This window comes from Parambassis ranga, chromosome 13 (genome assembly GCF_900634625.1).
Source record: "Parambassis ranga chromosome 13, fParRan2.1, whole genome shotgun sequence".
Lineage (NCBI taxonomy): Eukaryota > Metazoa > Chordata > Actinopteri > Ambassidae > Parambassis > Parambassis ranga.
This window is the reverse complement of record NC_041033.1, coordinates 11,113,387-11,133,707: the sequence shown is the minus strand read 5'-3', so window position 1 is coordinate 11,133,707 and position 20,321 is coordinate 11,113,387. Positions and strand designations below refer to the sequence as shown.

At 41.2% G+C, this 20,321-nt stretch overlaps 1 protein-coding gene across 1 annotated transcript in view; it reads right to left on the bottom strand.

Moving 5' to 3' along the window:
• gria4a (glutamate receptor, ionotropic, AMPA 4a) overlaps positions 1-20,321 on the bottom strand; it is an 84,775-nt gene that overhangs the window by 43,305 nt on the left and 21,149 nt on the right. The window contains exons 3-7 of the mRNA XM_028418866.1: positions 8,516-8,755; positions 5,192-5,244; positions 4,842-4,973; positions 2,745-2,798; positions 1,741-1,899 (exon numbers count right to left, since the gene is read on the bottom strand). Of these exons, the coding sequence (XP_028274667.1) occupies positions 1,741-1,899; positions 2,745-2,798; positions 4,842-4,973; positions 5,192-5,244; positions 8,516-8,755 (638 nt within the window). The remainder of the gene's footprint in view (positions 1-1,740; positions 1,900-2,744; positions 2,799-4,841; positions 4,974-5,191; positions 5,245-8,515; positions 8,756-20,321) is intronic.

Below are 20,321 nucleotides of genomic sequence, written 5' to 3'. Positions count from 1 at the left end.
TACTGTATATTAAGATAACTCTTCTATTCTGTTTACAGAGAAGGTGCATAAAAACAGTAACATGGAAAAAGAGGTGTGATATCATAAGCATTATGGTCTAAATTGTTAAGAAACTAACATACGTCTTTGCCAGGTCACTGATCATTTTCATCTCCAGGCACACAAAAACTCATATAAGGCATACCAGCGCTTTTGCGATGTTGATTGATGGCCAAAAGCAGCCAGTTCAAAATCCAGTCTCCAGTGTAGAAGGGACAAGTCCCAACAGTGCTTTTCACACTGCACATTATTAGACCAAATTTCTACTTGGCCTGAGGCTACCAGTTGGCCCAAGGCTAACTGAGCTTAGTTTTTACACAGCATAAATTAGCCAGGGGCAATTTGGAGGCATCCGTTGTCACTGTAGGTATGAGACTGTGTTATGTTATTGAGTTAAATCATTGGGATCTTGTTTGCAAAAGACAACAACAAGACACTAGCTTTGTGCTTGCAGTTGAAAAAGCACTTTTGCATGTATGCATGAAGATGTTTTGAAAAGTAAGAGCACCTGCAGCTGTGTTTGCCTCTCATCTGTACAACTATGTTCACTGTGTTTATCTGTGACAATCATGCATAATCGGTTTACCTTCATTAACACACCAAACGCTGTGTAAATGGTAAGGCAAGATTGATGCAGCTGACATCTGCTAATGAGAATTCATCAGTTGAATCTGAAAATGATGATTAGCCAATTAACACAGGTCACTGGGTGAAAATTGATGTGCCAATAATGATGGAAAATGACCATTGGTATATATTCACATCACTGAAAGAGACATACACAGCATTGTTTGTTTGTTTGTGTCTTTTCAGAGGATTCTGGATACACACTGAACAGTATGTCTGTCAGCCTGAGAGCACAGGCCTGAGCGCTGGTGTATGATTTATTTTTTATCTGTGGGTGGACAGGTTAATACATGCAACTCCAATACGCTGCAGCTCATTAATAGACCCCATCAATAGAGGTGTAGTTGTGAAGGAGAGATGAAGACAGAGACAAAAAGACAATGGAACGGTAAATAAAGACACACTAATGTGAAATGAGGTACACAACAGATGACTGGGGGGTTGAAAAGCTCAGAAAAAAAGACAAAAGGGATTTAATATCATGTAAATCAGTCTTGGACTGAGGAGTCTGTATGCATGAAGTTGACCTTGATAGTAAATCACCCATTGCCCTTTCTACCTCTCTTATATACTAAGGCAATGCTCTGATTAGTTAAGAAGCTGAGCCAAATGTACCACATCACACTCTGAATCGCTCAAACATAACATATCACCATGTGACTGGAAATCTAAAGGAAAACTCAGTAATGACGCCAATGTGTGTGGGAGGGTTTTATGAGGACCAAATGCTACACTCTTCAAGGTTAACCCTTTAAATAATGGCTTAGAAATGATGTTAAATATCTGCTAATTTGTAGGTGTGTTTTTCTCAATATTCCTGCTAAAGCAGCACTGTCCCTGGTCTGAAAACCCACAGAGGGGTGGGCCACCCTAAAATGGGCCATGAGATCCTGCGGTGTAAAAGGCACTATGCCAAGGATATCTCTACAAAGACAGTGGCAAGGGGATGTGTGCACTGCAAACATGTCCGTATCTATCTACATTTTTGAAGGACGTCTGGCAATCGCCAGTAATTTTCTTAAGGGTAATGACAGTTCTGGCAGACTGTCTAGCAGAATTTATTTTTCTTTTTACCTTAGGAGGGCTTTCAGATCCAGGGTATTCTCGCTGATCCAGTTTGTTCCAGCGCTGCATCAGTTTTATGACAATTGGCTTGCTGAAGTCCACCAGCTGGAAACCAGTTACATTGGCCCCACCATGCATGAATCTCTCCAGAGAAATGTCCTTAAATCCCTGGGAGAGAAAAAGCATGAAAAAGTACAGGGGTGATGCAAGCACAGAAAGCATAAAAAAACCATCCTAGATGATGAGAAGTGAAAATGTTTAAACCTCTCCCACACAGTGTGCGCACCTTTGCTGACACTTGATACTCCACATACTCCCTGCATGCTCAGCTCACCTGATTATCTATTCCCCTGCTTAATATGGAGTGTGTTCCACAGCTGCAAGTGTGACTTTATGCAGAGTGACACTTCATGGTGAAGTGGTGCTGAAGAGGGATCAATTTGGGATAGGGCCAGAGACAGAGGTAAAGACATGTGAGGGTTAGCCTGGCTTGATGGATGCTAATTGTGGAATGCTCTGAGAGCCTATCTAGCCTGGCCTGAGCTCATTGGCCCTTTTTTGTTTTCCCGGAGCGAACTACTGTTGAACGGATTTCAGGGATTAAGGTTGAAGCAATACTTCATTTATTGACATGGGTTCCTGCAGCTTTCGACAGCTGTGACTTTGTCAAGGACAGACAGAATGTTAATATACCAATCCCCAAGTAGGAAGAATAATGGCCTTCGCAAGACTATAAAAAGAACAATGTGTGTGAACATGTTTTTCCTTCCTAACCCTAATCTACAACTTCATCAAGTTAAATGTTAAATGTCCCACAATGTTGGTGCAAAGGACTTTGCTAATATTTTAGTTTCAGGTCAAAACCCTGATGTCAGAGCTCCATGGCAAAGCATTAAAAAGACCTCACATCTAAACTATTGTCATGTAAAACCAATAAAACACAACAGAACACCGCCACGGTAAACAAACATCTCAAAATAACAGCTGAAGGCAATGCCACTGAGAGCTCTTACCAGGTTGGCTATGATGTAATGGTAACCTTTTACATGTTTCCCCACACTGACAGCCTGGAAAGAGAGAAAGAGAGAGAACACATAATTGTTTTGCTGTCTTCTGATATGCATGTGGTGTGTCAAACCAAGGGACAAGCAGGATAGCGGTGCACGGCAAACATCATTTCCATAGCAGTGTCTTTTTTTTATTATGCTGATTAGAGGAAGAGAAATGATGAGGACTTTATTGCCCTCTCATACTACACTGGTGACAGCGCTGCAGGCTTTTAAACAGTTTCAGTGGTGAAATAAATAAAATAGTTACTTTTAATGTGACTGAAACACTAGATGTTTACCTAAATATGTGCCTATGATGCCCATATTATATGTGCTGATTTGGATTCTTTATACCAGGTTATTGCAACATTTTAATCTTTATAATCATTTGTGTCACTTTGGTGATTGATCTGCAGTATTCTGCTGTTTATGTGTTGGTCACCAAAACAATCTAGATAGATAAACATCACTGCAGGGTTCAGAAAAACCATTAATATTTTATTTTAGGTTTTTAATGTTCTGTCTGTGCAAATTTAGCACATTGCGAGATTTATGCATTATTCATATTAACATGGCACATAAAACTAATTAATACACTGATCACACTTTTTTCCCTTTGTCTCTCTCACCCACACACATATCAAGAGCTATATACTGACACAGACAGATGTACACACACACTCACACACAGACCGCAGCTGGCAGGGGCAGACAAACAGAGCAGTCTCTGTCTCAGAGCAGGAACGCTCGCCAGTGCCAACACTGCAGAGCCGACTGTGATGGGAGTGTGCGCTCGTGTCTGTATGCCTGTCTCAGTATACGCTTAAGTGAGTGTGTGTTTGTGTGTGTGTCTCAGTCTGCCTGTTCACTCACTACAGAAGCCAATTAAGAAACTGTCTGTCTGTCCCGGATGCTGTTCCTGGTGTGTGTGTGTGTGGTGTGAGGTGTGTGTGTGGCTGTATGACTTTTTAAAAATGTGTGTGCTGCTGTTATGTATGTAGCTATAAGGCTGTGAGTGAAGAATATATTTGTGTATTTGTGTATGTGTGTGTGTGTGTGTGTGTATGTGTGCATTTATCATTGAGTTTGTCAGATGTTTAGACAGAGGATCAGATGTGATGACAGGTGGCAGAACCAATAGGATGTTACACTCCAACCTGAGTCAAAGGGCGCACAGACACACACAGACACACACAGACACACACATATGCACCACCTGTCAGACCTCAAGTCTAAACCATCATCCGAGACAGATAGTCTAATGAACTTAGACAAGCGTAAGGTGTCAACCTTTATGCCATGATGTAGTGTATGCATTTGTGTGTATGCTATAAATCTGTGCTTGAGATGATGCTATAGTGTCATTACAGCAATCACACACTGATCTAGTAGCTGTTGGGGAAGTCACATTTTTCATCCCACGTTATGAACTCGAGGGAAAAACTGAAATCTTGTTTTCTTTCCACATGTCAGAAAGCATCAGGAGCGCTGCTGTAACTGAGTGAGTGGAGCCGACAGCAGGCCGACACTAGCAGTACAGTGAAAAAACATTATGCAATGCAAGAATAATTAGTAACATAAAACTAATTGTATCCATTTTTCCTCACAGCGGCTCCTCTTCATCAGCTACCACATCCTGTTCTGTGGTTTCAGGCTGTACTAATGGCATGGCTGTAGCTCATTATTAAGTGTTAAATTGTTGTTAAGTCCAGGTCAGTGGTGTAATCTCTGCCTTGTCACTGGAAATCTCAGTTCTGTTAGTAACTGTGCGACATAATAACTGAAGTGTAGCATCCATTAAAGCAGTGTGTCACATTCTTGATTTTCATCCCTTTATCCATCATCTGAACCCGCTTCGTCCTGCAGTGCAGGGTCACGGGGGGCTGGAGCCTATCTCAGCTATCTACGGGTGAGAGGCAGGGTACAGTCTGGACAGGTCGACAGTCCATCACGGGGCAACACATTCTTGATTTGCAAAGTTATTTTTTAATTTAGAAAAAAAAATGGTTGTGTGGTTGACGTCACAGTTAAAGCTTATGTTAATCACATGAATATTATTACCTGTTCTAGGATGCTCTGCAGTCTCTCAGGTTCCAGGTCAATGACATATTTCCTCTCTTGCCGTCGATCCAGATCCTCTAAGAGTCTGCGATATGCTGCCTCATTAAAACTCTCCACACAGATCGCACTCACCTGTTTTTACACATGTATTCACAAGACATATGAAAGCAAACACGGTGTATGAATAAGGGTTGTGCATACAAGCTACACACTGGTTATTAAAGGCACATGAAAAATAATGACAAAAGAACAGAACTATGTGCATCCATTGTGCATGTATGCTCTGAGAGATCATGTGTGTACTTGTGTGTCTTTGGCAGGTTTTCAAGAATGTGTGTGTGTGTCCTGACCTGCCATCCGTTCTGCCCCGCTCTCTCCATAATTGCCTGCAGTATTGCATAACCTAAACAACAGAGAGTAAGAGAGAAACAGAGAATTAATGCAGCAGTGGGATGATGCGTTAGTAGGAAAGTGGAGTAATTATATTTTGCTATTTTTGCAGTCAGAAACTTCCACCTGTATTTTCCTTTCTATTTATTACCACAGTGAGTTTGCACAAAATGGTGTATTACTTCCCTGCAGATTCCTCTGCCCATCTCATTTACTGAAGCAATAAGCTGATGTCTTATCTTTAAAAGTGGAAGGCACAGAGTTTAGCACTAGAAGCAACAGTCCCATCTTTAATGTCATTTTATCAACCAAAACACTGACCTTATCACAAAGAGTTATGTGGCGAAACAATCATTTGTTAATTTCACTGTGAGGGATACTGTTGATAGTGACAAATCATTTCATTAAAATTCTAGTCAACTTTAATTCTCATCAGAAAACACACTACTTATCAATTTTATGACTTGAAAGTAGTTCTGTTTGTTCAAAATGATGAAGTGCAGCACTTAATAATGTGCGGAAGTCTCTCAGAGCGATGTGAGATGACTTTGAAAGTTAATGTAATCCTTTGAGCAGCAGGTGGAAAAACATGTTAACACAAGTTACACAACAGCTGTCTTAATAGGGTAAAACAGGTGGAATGACATGATATTACAGTAATAATTCTTTATAACTGTAACAATGTGTCCTGAAATACAAGCAGTCCTTTTCAGAAAATCTAGTGCATTTATGTTTTGACCTTTTCCTCTCCTGCATTTAAACACTTTGTTCGACCATCGTGGAGCATATGGATCACTTGGACCCGGCCAACAGCAGCACTGATTTGTCACAGCGCTGACCACTTGTGCAGAGGTAGTTTTTAAGGGTGACAAATCAGTTGAATAGAGTAGGTGTCACTCAAGTTCAGATCTGCAGTCTTGCATTGCAGCAATGTGCAACCACTGTGAGCTTTTGGGCTAGAGCATTGTCTTCTTGTCATCAGCTCACACTAAATCTATTTGATTGTATCCTGTAGCTGTCTCCAGAGATCAGTGCAGCAGGCCTCTGTAATACTGTTACCTTTATCATATAGTATGCCAGCAGCACTCTCTTTGCATCCCATAGAACAGAGGCTAAACACTTACAGGAGAATTTACTGATTCTGAATGTTTCCACTATTTAAGGTTGTTATAGATGGACTCAAATTTCACAAGTTGTAAAGAAATCTCACAGGGCCTGCCTCAAAAACTTAGCTTCAGGACACAGTGAGTAGACATTTGTTTGTTGATCTGTTAAAGATGTCAAAGGTTTGATAAATGGTCTCCTGAGTGGTGTCAGTGGGCCTTCTTCCAGGCTTTCTCTTTCATGCTTGAATTCAACACCATACTGCAAGAAAAAGAAGAACGCTCCAGTAGTGGTATCACTATTACCTTGTGCATGCTACACGCAGGCTGACAACTTACCATTCACCCCTCCCAAGTGTATTAATACACGCACACTCCATATTACCCATCTAACCCCAAATAATGATGAATGCAAATAAGAAAGTATGTATTTTATTTGCTTCGGTCTGTGAGTTGTTAATGTGTGCATGATTTATTAGCCTGGCTGTGGATTAATTTAACATTTGCAGAGATGCACGTGCATGCAATACATGTGTGCCTCAGTTAGTCTTTCATGCAATTGTGCAGGTATGTGTGAACATACTTCGGTTTGTGTGTGTGTGTGTGTCAGCAGGATGTCTATGGAGCAAAGAGGGACAGGGAGCATAAAACAGATCACAGCGTTACTGCCCATTTTCCAGCACATTACCAGCAGCAGGGCCTGATGGGAGCCTATAATGAAGGGCCCTGCCTTGGCCAAGTCACGGGTGAGTACAGCCCAAACTCTAAGCATCCATCCTCTGCTCCATTTCTCCTTCCTTTTCCCCCTTTTCTCGCATACCTCACACCACCTTCTGCTATATGCTACTGTACTGCATTATCCCCAGTGGCTTGTGATCTGGTTTGTCCTCTTACTCCTCTGTTCTGCCCTTTCTCTAATCTCCCCCCTGCCTCCCTCCACTGCCACCCATATTTCTCTGCTTCCTGTCCCTTCGCTGTCACCTTGTTTATCTCCTCTTCCCTCGACTCCTACTTTCTGTCATTCTGCTGCTCCACCAACCTGACTCACCTAACCTGCCTCCCCGCCCCCCTGCTTCCTCTTTCTCCCTCTGCTCCCCTCGAGTGCTAACCCAGACAACCTGGGCCACAGGGAGGTTGGCAGAAGCATAGACAGTACACACTACAACGACATAGACCCACACATGCACGCACACACTGTGCAGCTCACTGATTCCCTAACACACCACTATACCATGGTCTGGGGACTTTGCGTCATGTTTGACCTGTGTTTCACTCCCTGTGGCAGGGAATTAGTCTGTGCTAGTGTGTGTGTGTATGTGTGTGTTTGTGTGGGTGTATATGAGGAAACTAATGTGCCAAGTACTCCCATGACATGGTTTGGGGCCGAGGGCGTCAGCTGTGCCTGCTCCACTACCTTACGTGCACTGCATGATGGCACAGCTAAATTAAAGGCAGGTGAATGCTGCAAGAGCTGAGGCCAAACTTTAGTGCCAAATTACAGCCTTGTTTCTGCAGCTGGATCCTTTATGGCGTGTGTTTACTTCTGTTACACACTTCTGTACTTACAGTAGAAAACAGCAAAAATTAGGCAATAACAACAGGGGCAAAAAATCTTAAAGAGACTTTCAGACACATCATTGTGAGCTGATGATATTATAATACCATCCTAAACCAAAACTAATCTTCCACTGCAGACTTTCACATTTGGGGACAGAGAAACAGCAGTTAGTGCTCATTATAGCAGCAGCAGTTAAAAGTTCGAGTTTTGAATTTGCCTCTTCTAAAACTTTCAACTTAAGTTAAACAACTGCAACTGTTCGCCTGACAGTTCTCCTCCAATGAAAACCAACATTTTGTTGTTGTGCCTGCAGCCATGCACACTCCTTTCTCAAAGAAGTAGAGGTCTATGTGCATTTACATGAACATGGCTATGCTAATTTTATGTTTTATCCTGGTTTTGATGATACTCTGGATCTGGGGTTTACATGAAACATGAGATCCCTGGTTATTTATATCCCTGCATATGCGGAGTAGCTGTGCCTTGATGTTGTTGTGTACATACACAGAACTCAAACAAGATAGAACACATGTAAACACAGCAAGGCTGTAAACCCATAAAAATTCTGAAAACACATTTCTTACTCAGTGATTTATTAATACTGAGCATAGAGTTGTATTTACCTCTGTCTGTGTCGTAGAGGAAGACAAACCGGCTCCAGTCATAGTGGTCCAACAGTGACAGCAAAGCCCCTCTGATGGACGGCCGAAGCTGCAGCGTGAACTGACCCTCTCCCTCAGTGGGGAAGCTGGGCGTCACTAGGCTGATGTGCAGTGCTCCGCAGAACGATGTCAGCGTGTTCACTGAGCGCTTATCGTAAAGGCCAAAGATGGCGAAGACCCCCCTCGAGTACTGAGAACAGACTGAAGAGAAGAGAAAAGGCAGAAAAAAAGGATAAATAAGATTAACATTAAAGAAAGTGCGAAGCAGACTCAGTGAAACTTTATTGATTTTGCACATGAACGCAGCAGAAACCAGAGGTGACTTCACACTGTGGAATCTCAAACATGTCAACCCTTTTAATGAGTGACACTTTCAGCTTGTGTCAGCCATACATTACCTTTTCAGTCCTAATTAGACCAACACACCACAGAGCAGTGTGTGTGACTGCTTTTCCTAAAGTGCCTAATGAAACTGAATAGATCTTGAAAAGGCATCAATCAAAACAACTTGTAAAGCAACATCCTGCCTCTTCATTTACACAGGCATAAAAATTATAAGCACAAACATTTACACACACACACAAGGGGTTGAAATCAGACTGCCCTATAAGCCCCTGGCTGGTCATTTTCAAATTTTCTGACTAACATGAAGTCATTTCCACGAGCCAAAACTGGCCTGGCTGCTTCTACAGTTGTTAAGGAAATTACAGTCAAATAACCCAACCTGCTTAGAGCTTAACATCCTTAAGATTCATCCTCACACATACACACACACACACACACGTGTGTGGGAACAAAACCCTTGACCGAGCAGCGAGCGCACTTCAAATGTGAAGTCATTTTCCACTACAGCGATGCGACTCAAACACCCCAAAGCTTTCAACCATGACGGAGAAGTGCTGACATCTTATATGAAATCCCATCCTCTGTTTTGGTGTGTTGTTTATCTGTGTGCTGTTTGAATCACTGTCAAATGTGCACGCAAAACTCCTTAGACTAAAAATATATCTACTATTTTTTCTTGTTTGTTTCCCCTTCTCTCTTTCATCTTCACCCTCCATTCATCCTTTCAGTCGGATTCTTCAGCTCCATCCTGCGTCATAATTCACTCACCGCCCTGTGATACGTCACACTGGAGTAAACAGTCATGCAGGGAGACTGCAGGCTTTCCTTCTGGCAACAACTGGAAAATCTTCTCTCTTTCTCTCTAATCTCTTTGTGCAGCACATCATCTCATACATTTTTCCTCTGTTTTGAAGGCTGACACTCCATTCACTCCTCTATCCACATTTCCTTCATCTCCTCTCCCTCTGCTCGTCTACACTGGCCTCCTCTCTCTGTTGCTCCCTCTCTTCCTCCTCCTGGGACTAGGAGTAATTCCATTATCAGCTATAAGCCTCAGTGGGGGTAAACACAGAGGGAGAGACGCGGCTTTGACGGTTCAGCTTGTGGCAATTAAACAAAGCCGTGGCCCCTGCACCCAGGAGGCGATAAGGCAGGGATTTAGTCTCCGATTATGACAGGAGCTAAATGTCTTCAATTCAGAGAACTAGCATACTAGCCGTACTTAGCATGCGTCATTCAGAAGGAGCTGAGTCATGGTGTCAATGTTCTTAATGTCTTTCCAAGAGGATTTTTTTTTTTTAAAAAAAAAACCTTTTCAGATTATTTGATATTTCGGTGCAATGTGAGAGATGAGATGAGTCTATGTGATAAATCTGTAAATGGCATGTGCTATTTTAGAAAGATGCCACTTAAGTTATTACATTTAAGTGCTTATATGATAAAATATAAAATAACACACAGGGAGAATTCGTCCACAATGGCTGCAGACAAAAAACGCCTCAAAACAAAATCAACATATGATGTCTTTCAAAACAGTGTCATGGTGCCATTAACCCGCTCATACCCAGGTGTGCACATGGAAGGCTGGGAGGTCCCAGACCAGGGTGGAGATAAGAACAGAATTATTCTTTTTTTGTTTTGGTCCTGATTGAACTATCCTAGCAGATAATGAACCATCCACAGAGCTATATGCCACCACTTGTTCTGACTGAACAACCTGATTGATTAACGCATGAAAGGAAACAGCACTCTGTCTGAACCTGCCCTGACAGTGTGGAACACTCCCAAGTGCCTCCAAAGCCAACTGGGGACAAATTTTACAAAACTTCTGGCCTAGATAGTGTTTGTGACATCACTATGCAAATTACATTTAGGTTTAGTCCCAAACCACATTTTTAAACAATACGTAAATCTGCAACCAGACACATAGTCCCTAACTACACAACAAACATCTCATTTTTGATTCTACATTCTTTGTTTGTCTCCTCTGTTTTTCACCTCCTCATTCATCTGACCGCCTATTTTTTATCCATGCTTTCTGATTTTGCCTTGCTTCTCTGATGCTCCCATGTTTTACCTTTACAATGTATGTCTCCTTGGGCTTGTTTCTCTGCAACCCTATTCACCAACACCACCCCGCCGCAAGGCGGGAATGTGCCAGACAGTGGCGTCATTGTAATAAAATGTGTGCTAAGCTTGCTTCATAAAGCTTTAATGAGATGAGGGGACCAGAGGCACGGTGCATCATCACCACTGTAAAAGCACTGGACACAATAGGTCTCCTGGGACTTCTTCTACCTCTTGTAGCCTCCTCCTCGCTTGTTTTCTCCATATGTTAGAACTTTATGTGCGTACAATCTCCTATTTTTTAGGGGGTACCTAATTGCCCTCTCTGTCTGTCAAAGCTCGGTCTTTCTCTGCACACACCTCTCCATAAATCTGACGTCTGTCTGCATCACTCTGTACAGTGTGCAGCCTCTGCAGGAGCCTCTGCAGCCATCCCTGCCTTTCTCTCTGATTAAATTTATTTGTGTCTTTGTGCATTTAAAGCCCTCTCAATCAGGTGCATACTTTACACATCCCTTTATTTCTTGTTTTCCCATTCCCATTTGTTCAATTTGCATTAAAAAAGGGAAACCATGATATTTCACAGACTAATATCTTAGCTCTCCCTTACAGTCTTCTCCATGTATGTCTTCCTTTCACATCTCTCAGTATAGTGCTGGCATATTGGCAGACAGGTTTTTTGTTTGGTTTCACATGACAGCTCAACTAAACCTGTGATTTCTCTCCAATACACCACAACACCAGAACTAATATGCACATTCAGACCCACACAGTCACCTATATACATTTAAAACATGCAGAACAGCCTCCAACACATAGACACAACCTACAGACTTACTGTCCTGATGCTGCAGTTGTTTCTCGCCCATTAGTCTGAATAATAACCCTCTGGCTGCAGAGAGACGGCCACAGAAACACCGAAAATATACTGTAAGCTCTCATTACCTGCAGGCAACGGCCAAAAATAAAGGAAGTACCTGTGTAAATCACGAATCCAAGCTAGTTTAAAAGCCATGAGGTGTATTTTTTCTGGCATTGCTCAAGGCTACCTACAGTGCAACACATTGATACCTACAGAGGTGGCGAGGGAAGAAGGTAAAAGCCAATAATAAGCAATATAATTGGAGTGAAATCTACTGTCCAATACCTTCCACTGACATTTCACACTGAACTCATTTACAGTAGTAACCTCTAGAGAGGATGTCTCCTCGCTTTATATATTCTGTTCAAGCACTGCAGGCAAAGTCGGAGAGAGGCAAGAGAAGATGATGTACAGCGAGCAGTTACATGTTTTTTTTAAATGACTCCTATTCAGACTGACTTATTTTATTCAGACTAATGAGGTGTAAAAATGGATACTTGGCCCTGACATACTCAAAGTTGAGAATGAGACAATTGTAGTTGCATTATAGGGTCAGAATTTCTCTTTTGTTTTATCTCATTTCAGCTCTGAATCACAGACTCTTTCCAACTCTCCTACCAACCCCCGTCATGTAATTTTGAGTCAATTTTAATGACATGAAATGTTCTTTTTTCAAATTCAGCAGTAAGTTAAAAGTAATTCAACTGAAACACTGACCTAATGTAATGTATTGTTTCATGCAGGCTGTTGCAAATCCTTTTTGTGACAGCTAGCTCGACAACCTGCAACCTCACCCCGGTTCTTAATGTCTACCCTTTAAAAGTTGTGTTTTAATGCCTAAGCCCAACGATAAGTGGAAAACTAAACAGAAGGGACAGCTGCAGCAGTCATAAAGATGGTGGATATGAATCTGGGGTGTGAGGGACTGTTGCGAATAGGAGCCGCCCACAGATCCTCTTTAAGTTCTAACACGGAATTTTACAACTTGAATCCATCATTCGTGTATATGTGCACCAAAAAGTGACAGTTACATGAAATAAGAAGGCAATGTGTGTCAGTATATGCGCAAAACAATAGATTACATTTCGTGACTATTTCTTGTAATGGGATGAGTGCTGTTCCTACACACATGGCTGGTTAGGTTGGCCAACCAAAGCACTTCAGTTAAGGTTAGTGAAAGGTCACTGCCTTTGTTAAAGGTTAATGAACACTTCTTCCTGTTTTTCTTGAGTTACAGCAATGTGATCATTCTTACCCAAGTGATGCAATGGCCTTGAAGCAACCAGAAAAGGGATTTAGTAATGGTTATCTCCTATGAACAAACAAGCTATTATACTGCAGGACTGGCTCACATTTCTTCAATATGTTGACAAAAATATAATACGGGAAAGATTAGTTTGGCTCCAAAGGATGTAGTCTGCTGAGATCAATGGCTCAGATGGCTGTGGATCATTATGATAAAACATTTCACCGTCAGCTTTTACACCTTATCTCTGAAAGGATTTTGTGTCAGTATATATTCTGAATTGAGCCTCACACTCTCTAATGATGTTGCACGCCCTTTTATTTAGGAAGCATGGGTTTCTTGAACATTCAGTGAAGGAGACTGAGAAGGTTGTAGCAGCTTTCAATGGGTGGATGGTGCTTATTTGCTGAATAAAACTGCCTATTTTTTCTAGATAACACCTTTTAGTTAAAGTTCAGAATCCAAACAACCACCACAGTTCATGCAATTCATTTAAAATGGACCATGTGCCTTAGTACCAAAACACTGCAGATGTGTTTTGTTGCATTCATTTACCATATAAGACAGAAGTAAATGATTTGACAGGGAAACATGTATAAAGCCCCCATGAAAACAAATTTAATCTTAGTTTCACTCTGTAGGAGGGGCTAGTGTTTTAGCCATAATGAGGTTGTCCCTGGATGTTTTTGTTCATTGGGGTCGTGCTCAAAAGTGACAGAAAAGGTAGTGTGTGAAATTGGCTCTCTCTCATTGAAAAGGAGCTGGCTGACTTGGTTCAGGTCGCCATTGCATCCCCATCCCAAAGCCACAAGAAATGTGGAGCTGGTCTGTCGTGGTGATATGTCTTCATCCATACAGTAGTATGTATTGTAGAATTTTCTGACATTCTGAAAAATTATGACTTATGTAATTTGTTTTTTTGTGAAACACAAATGCAGAAAGAAAAAGCTCACAAATTCTTTTGAACTTAACAGGTTGTATCCACATCTGTGTATCTTTAATAACAGTCCACTCTGGTAGAATGTGTTTAGTTTCGAATGCTGAAGTGTTCAATAACAAAATCACAGCATTGGAAAAGTGCTATAATGAAACAGTAGCTTTGCACTGACAATGGCAGCTCTGGTAAAGAGGAGCATTATAAAGACGAGGAAGAAGACAAAGTTTGGGGATCAATAATATCTGGCAGAGAGCACAGTCTCTGTATGGATTTCATATTTGTTCCTCTATAGTAGAGCACAGATTATGACACAATGGAGCAACTCTTGAGAAAAACAAAATGCACCTTAGAGGTTAGAAAAGGAATTTTATCAAGTATGATGCTCATAAAACAGCATTACTGTGTGTAATAAAATCACACATACCCTCTTTATCATTGTGCTGGTTTTGAATATTGTTTTTTATAAAACAGGAGCACACGCTCCTCCATATGATAACCATTGTAAGCTGCAATCCTATGATGTCAAGCTGTAAGCATAAAGACCCATATTCTGTGCTTACACTATTGTAACACACTGTGTAGAAAGCACAAGCAAAGATGTAAGCAGACACTGTTATATAAAGAAAAATACGTTCCAGAAACATCTTGTTGTCCTCCTAGGCAGACAACTACAGAGTTAGAGTTGATGCTTTAATTGGCTTCTATCTGGTTTAATGACAAAGTACGTTTACTATATTAAATCTGCAGTGTTCAGTTGCTGAAGCATCATTGCTGACTCAAGTGTGCTCAACAGCAGCATCATAAAGATGAAGTGAAAGATAAAGCCTAACAATCAATGATCTGGCAAGGGCATTCAGCCACCTTATGGATTTCATATCGGATCCTCTCTACTAGAACATAGTTTACAAGATAACTGAGCCACAACAGCCGTGTCTTTGTGTGTGTGTGTGTTTGCTTCTCTGTGCTTGTGAATGAGGCCATTCATCGCTCTGTCTGCCTCCTTCTCCTGTCTATCGCTGTCTATCTTCTCCTTTTCTTCGCTCTTTCACATAACTGCCTCAAGCAGAGAGGAAAGGAAGAAGAAATGCAGAGAGGGAAAAAAAGCAAGAGAGGAAGAGAGTAGTTCCAAAACCCACAAGGGGCTCTGACAGTAACAAGAGAGCGTAAAGTCTGCCAAGCAGCACTGCAGAGAGAGAAAGAGAGAGAGAAAAGGTAGAGAGGATACAAACAGGCAAAAAAGAGAGCTAAAGAAACAGAAATTAGTCTTCAAATGCTCTTGGAGTGAGGTTGGAGTTGAGTTGCCAAATGAATGAAGTACATAGACACACATTCAGGTTCAACCCAACGCACAAGCAGAGCTGCTTCAAATGGCATTCAGAAAATATCTTTTTATTGACACGCATGTCTGAATCCAGGGCTGAATATCAGGTCAGAGGTAGGGGACAGCAGCAGAAAAGGCTCCTGGGTAAAAACTGCCACACTCAACTTCTATATTCTCTTTGATTACATCTTTCCACTTCTCTACACCTGTTCTCCCCCCCCAGCTCCCCCTTCAGGGCCTGTCCCTCAGGCCACACGAATACAGCTTCTAAGAAAAAGAGTACTGATTGAAGGGAAATGAGGGCAGTCGATAGGGGGGCAGCTACCTGTGTGCCTTTGGTCATAGATGGTGAATAGTGAGCACTAACAGTTGCTGATATGCGGTTTCCACTGTCTAGAATTGTCAAATATTTGACAAGGAAAGGATATTGACAACAGCCACATTCAGCTCCCACTTCATACAGTTCCTACAGTTGCTCTGATGAGATGTATTGAGTAAAACAATAAGTAATATATTCTTAATGCTTATTAACACATTTGTAGAACAAATTGGGTACATTTTGTTTAATGCGGCAGCTCATTATTTCTTTCTTGTATTAGTGTTTTTTCTAATTGTTTAAATGAAACTGGAGTTTCTAGATGTGTTTATATTTGGCACTGATTTACTACAATTATGTTCAATAAATTGGATTGCCTTCCAAAAATGATGTCTGACTAGTGTATGAACATTTTATAAAGATGCCCAGATTGCATTCTTTCAACCTAACTGGGAAACATATTTAATTCCAGATAACATGTACCACACTCGACTGTTTATTTAGTTTGTTTTCCACTGTCACAGAGTAGCTGGCTCCTGTAGTGTGATTGTTTTCTGGGAAGTCTACCAGCACACCTCAGAGGTTATCCCTGACCTGTCTGTTTTGAGAACCAACAACACTGTTTTTGGTTGGAAGAGGTGTCTATTGTCTGTAGTATTAATTATGTTTTTACAAAGAGTGATGCAAAGGACTTAAAGACATGCAACCTTTGGCAAAACAAATACTGTTTAAATAGATGTAATACTTTGGAAAAAAGCCCTCTTTTCCTGCCAAATGCTAAATGGGCAACAAGACAGCGAAACTGGTGTTTCATAAACTCTGGGTTTAACTTCTCACTTTTTAATACCCTGTTGTGATGTGGTGTCAAGCCTAGCACATTAGGGAAATAATGGGCTTCAAAAATGACATCTTCATATTATGTTTGTGGCATTTTTCTGCATTACTCAACATTGAAAATGGAAAGTAACAAGAAAATAGGGAGCAAGAAAATTACATGCAAAAGCTTGAGCACTGATGTAGGATGTAACTAGTGCTATCTCAGCCCAATGAGCCATGGATACCACCAATCAGCACTTCTGCTTTTCTGTAAAGTCATGAGGAAATGAACAAATTTTGGTGACATCTCATTAGTGTCTGTACTTCATATCTCTTAGCTCAGCACATTACTTGGAACATCAGGCTTGTCTGGCAAAGATGTTGTTGCTCTTCCATCACAACGCAACGCCTTACTTACAAAACTGCTGAAATCGAGAGTTTTAGACATTTCCTGGAATTGGAACCACCCATTACAGGCCAAGTATGATGCCTTCATCCAGCATATTAAGCACATGCACCTGTCACAACATACTCCCCATAATAAAACACCAACAAAGTCGCCTGACACTGTTTACTGAATCGGCTTGTCAGAAAAAAGCCTTTTTATAAAGACATTGCTCGGTCTGTGACTGCCAAAAAATATGTCACCACATCAAATGATTCCTATTATTAAACATTTAACTCGACTTGCAATAAGTACTAAACCTTGTGACCTTTTAGGAAGAAAAAAAAAACAATGTTTTTGTTCATGGAAGGATTATAACAATAATGTCCCCGGGACCTTTCTTCACTGGGGCGTGTTATCAATCTTGTAATGCTGAACCTAGCAAAAAGGCTCAAGGCAAAAATGTGGCCCAAAGCATATCTGCTCACAGCGTGATACGCCAAGAAAATATGCGCTCACACACACACACACACACACACACTTGGAGCAGCATATGCAGTATTGACAATGTACCGCAGAATCTTTGCCTCACCAATGAGGTCTGCAACCACAGAGATAAAAGATAGAGAGAGAAAAGAGAGGCAGGGAAACGATAAGAGAAAGAGAGAAGGAAACTACATGTCACCTGTCACAGTGCTGTGCTGTGTACCTCTGGGACACATGTAGTCCTTTAAACAGGGATAATCTGGGTGTGTGTGTGTGTGTGTGTGTGTGTGTGTGTGTGTGTGTGTGTGTGTAAAAGAGAGAAGGAGAGAGAGATGTGTGACAGAGAGCCTTTTTACTCCAGTCATCTTTAAGCACTACTAACAGTAGCTAAAGCCCCCCGGGTCTGTCCAGTATGAACAGTCATTCATCACACAGACACACAGACAGACACACACACGAAAGCGCACGCACGCAGACACACGCTGATATCAAAACCATTTATCACAGCAGACAGAACGAGAAGGAGAAGACAAGAAAGTGAGGAGGGGAGGAGAAGCTCACTCACTATGCAGGCCTCACACTGTATGTAAGTACTGTGCTTTCATCTCCCTCTGAGGGAGTGATCACACAGAGAAATCTGTAAAAAAAAAAAAACCTTCCAACAGCACAGCACACTTGACATGCACTTTTCTCTCTTGTGGCGTGCTTTTTATTTTCCTTGCAGTTTAGTAGCTGAGCATAAACCTTCAAATATTCTCAGCTTGTTAATTTCACACTCTGGTTCGACAACCCCAGGTGCACAAAGCCATTTGGCTGGACATGGTTTACCTATAGGTGTTGTGAAAGTGGTAATACGACTCTGTATGACTGCTGCTTAAAAGTGTCTGTGTAAACATGATAAGTGTTCGGTACAGCAATCACATAGAGAGCTAACTAGGTCATAGATACATTCATACAGAAGTCTCCATACTGCTATATAAAACTTTTCCTAGATTTATTGACTACATGTTGAATTCTTAAACGTGTATCATAATAGAGACATATACTGCACATTAATGAACTGCAGATTTACAAAGATGATACACTTTTAATGTGTGTCAGCATGAAAGGACAGACAAAAAAAGAATCTCATACTTCTTATAATAATGTCACCTGACTTTGAATTAGATCGGTCATTTTTCATAGTTACTTTAGATGACTACCGTTTGAATTGAAATGGCTGATAAGTCCTGAAATGAGTGCACAATCATTTCAAACTTTTATTGCAATAATGACATTTTGACCTACTGTTTCCCTTTAAAATATCGAGGGGGATCTAAAAATGGTTCTTGGTATAGCAGTGAAAAAGGCAAATATACAGCTATGCCTCAATGGTCTGAGATGTTCATCTAGGGCATCTAGGGTTCAGAGTAGGGCTGCATGTGGTAGAAATTGTAAATAAAAATGTTCCGTGCTTTAAGAGCATGTTGAAGAAATAACACAATCATGTTAGAATTCTAGGCTGATTCTCTGTTAACAGTGCAGAAAGAGATTCATTTTAGAGAGAAGATATTTTTTGCAGCGCCAACGTCAAAGCACTGACCACTAACTGCTGCACAATGAGCCGGACAAGGTGACGGATTGAGAAGCTGTCAGTGGTAACCGTCTCTTATAGATCAGCCACTGTAGCCTGCTGCTGCTGCTGTAACAATGCAAACTGTTTCTGTGACTCTATTTCACTTTTATGTCTGACCTTGTCTCTTCCTCTGATGATAAAATGCATGGCTGTACCATGATTAGGAATGGGAGGGAGGGAAAGACACACATGCACACAGATGCACATTCTAGCCCAAAATGGATGTCAGTGTGTGTGTGTGTGTGTCCTTTCCTATCCCTATATGGAATGGAGGGATGTTACTTAATTGAATGTGCTAAAAAATAATAAAGTATGTCCTGGCACCTGTGTGTGTGCCTCTCCAGCAGGGTAGGCACACAGTGATCGAGTGTGTTCACAAGATAAACAGAAGAGAGGAAATGACACCCCACCACCTATTTCTGCTGCTGTCTCACTGCTCACCTCACCGTTCTTCATTTTTCCTTCAGTCCATCCATCTCAGTCCCTGCTGGTCTGCTCTGTCTTCATCCTAGTCTCTCATCACTGTCCTCTGACCTCTCAGTCCTGTCGGGTTGACACTCCCATTTACTTCCATTCAATTATACTTGTCAATTCACTTCACAACAAAAGCCAGTGTGCTATCAAACAATGTTACAATAAAAATGTGTATTTTACATAAGAAGCTCAGCAATCCTGCCTTATCTTTGCAAAAGATAAGCAATAATACTGTAACTTCCTCATGTTATTTTATTTTTTACTTAGTTTAGGAAGAAAGCATACTCATACTCATAAATTACACTCTTTAAGCAAGCTTGAATGTTTGGTTCAACGAAGCATCACTTGGTATATAACCAAGTTTGTTGTAATCTTCAGCAGTGCTTTCTGGTGCGGAAAGTGCCAAGAGCTGAGCATATTTTTACTCAATGTGCCACTGTGATTCAAGTTAAAAACCAATTTCACCCAAAAAGCTTAGTGCTTCAAGTAGTCTCATATCGTCTCATAGCAACAGTAGAAAGCATGACTCGCACTTTCCCAAGCATCTGCTAAGTGCTGCTGCTGGCTAAAAAAAGAGGTGCCTGGTGGACACAACTCTTAAGTGCCTCATATCTCTCTCAGAATGAGAAAAGACAGCAATTTAATTAGGAGCACCAAATCTTATTTGTTTGTATTCATTCCAATTCAGTGATATGGTTTCTGCTCTCCCACAGACATCAGGATCACTGGGGCATGGTACCACAGCTGACCCGGCAGTGTCTGACCTACTAACGGTGGACATTCATTGACCTGTCTGTGAATTCTATTCAGCATATGTGACCAGTCATCTGTTGTGCAATTTATTTTGGTTGCACACATATTTGAACCACATGTTCCTAAAGCATTTTTAACCAACCC